Source organism: Austrofundulus limnaeus, unplaced genomic scaffold, assembly GCF_001266775.1.
Source record: "Austrofundulus limnaeus strain Quisiro unplaced genomic scaffold, Austrofundulus_limnaeus-1.0 Scaffold22, whole genome shotgun sequence".
NCBI lineage: Eukaryota > Metazoa > Chordata > Actinopteri > Cyprinodontiformes > Rivulidae > Austrofundulus > Austrofundulus limnaeus.
The window spans coordinates 2,404-3,612 of record NW_013952424.1 but is presented as its reverse complement, the minus strand read 5'-3'; the positions used below and the strand labels follow the sequence as shown (position 1 = coordinate 3,612).

The window sequence follows — 1,209 nt, the reverse complement described above, 5'->3', positions numbered from 1 at the left end:
TTAACCTCATTAACCTTGTTAACCTCATTAACCTCATTAACCTTGTTAACCTTATTAATCTCGTTAACCTCATTAACCTTGTTAACCTCATTAACCTCATTAACCTTGTTAACCTCATTAACCTCATTAACCTTGTTAACCTCATTAACCTCATTAACCTTGTTAACCTCATTAACCTCATTAACCTTGTTAACCTTATTAATCTTGTTAACCTTGCTAACCTCATTAACCTTGTTAACCTTATTAATCTCATTAACCTTGTTAGCTCAGCTACTCTCTTCATCTTCATTAACCTTATTAACCTCATTAACCTTGTTAACCTTATTAATCTTGTTAACCTTGCTAACCTCATTAACCTTGTTAACCTTATTAATCTCATTAACCTTGTTAGCTCAGCTACTCTCTTCATCTTCATTAACCTTATTAACCTCATTAACCTTGCTAACCTTATTAATCTCGTTAACCTCGCTAACCTCATTAACCTCATTAACCTTGTTAGCTCCATTACCCTCTTTATCTTCTGTACCTCAGTAACCTCTTTAACTCAGAGGGTTCAAAAAGTCAGGATTGTCTTTGTGTTCAGATTCAACCCTCCTGCTGTCCTCATCTGTTATTTGACCTGAGGGCAGCAGGAGGGTTAACTCTGTGCTTTTGTTTCCTTTCTCCTCACAGCGTAGAGAAGTAGCCAAAGCGGTCTTCTGCCTGGTGGTGATCTTCGCTCTCTGCTGGTTCCCGCTCCACCTGAGTCGCCTGCTGAAAAGGACCGTCTACAAACCTCACGACGTTCACCGCTGCGAGCTCCTGAAGTTCGTCCAGAAGCTTTAAACACATGCTGTGTTTATTTGTGCTTTTACTCTGAAATAACCGTCTCTCCTTGTGCAGCTTCCTGTTGGTGCTCGATTACTTCAGCATCAACATGGCCACCATCAACTCCTGCATCAATCCCATCATCCTCTTCTTCATCTCCAAGAAGTTCAAGAACTGCTTCAAGGTAAAAACGCCTCTCTTCTTCTTGAGGCAGAGCCTGCTGTGACATCACARTGACATCACAGCGAGGTCACAGTGATGTCACAGCAAGGTCGCGGGGTCGGGGGTTGTGGGTCGTGGGACGCAGGAACTCTCTGAGATGTTTTGAGATTACAGATTATCTGGAGGAGGGAAGGGAGTGGATTCAACACAGRGAGGTCGAGACCTTTGATGAGGGGTTTG

General features: G+C 42.4%; 1 protein-coding gene across 1 annotated transcript in view; it reads left to right on the top strand.

Moving 5' to 3' along the window:
• The window catches only part of LOC106514699 (endothelin B receptor), a gene marked incomplete at its 3' end in the record, with an annotated part of 5,455 nt that extends 4,464 nt beyond the window's left edge, over nt 1–991 (top strand). The window contains 2 exon segments of the mRNA XM_014004095.1: nt 673–806; nt 883–991. Of these exon segments, the coding sequence (XP_013859549.1) occupies nt 673–806; nt 883–991 (243 nt within the window).
• Nucleotides 992–1,209: the final 218 nt, after the last annotated feature.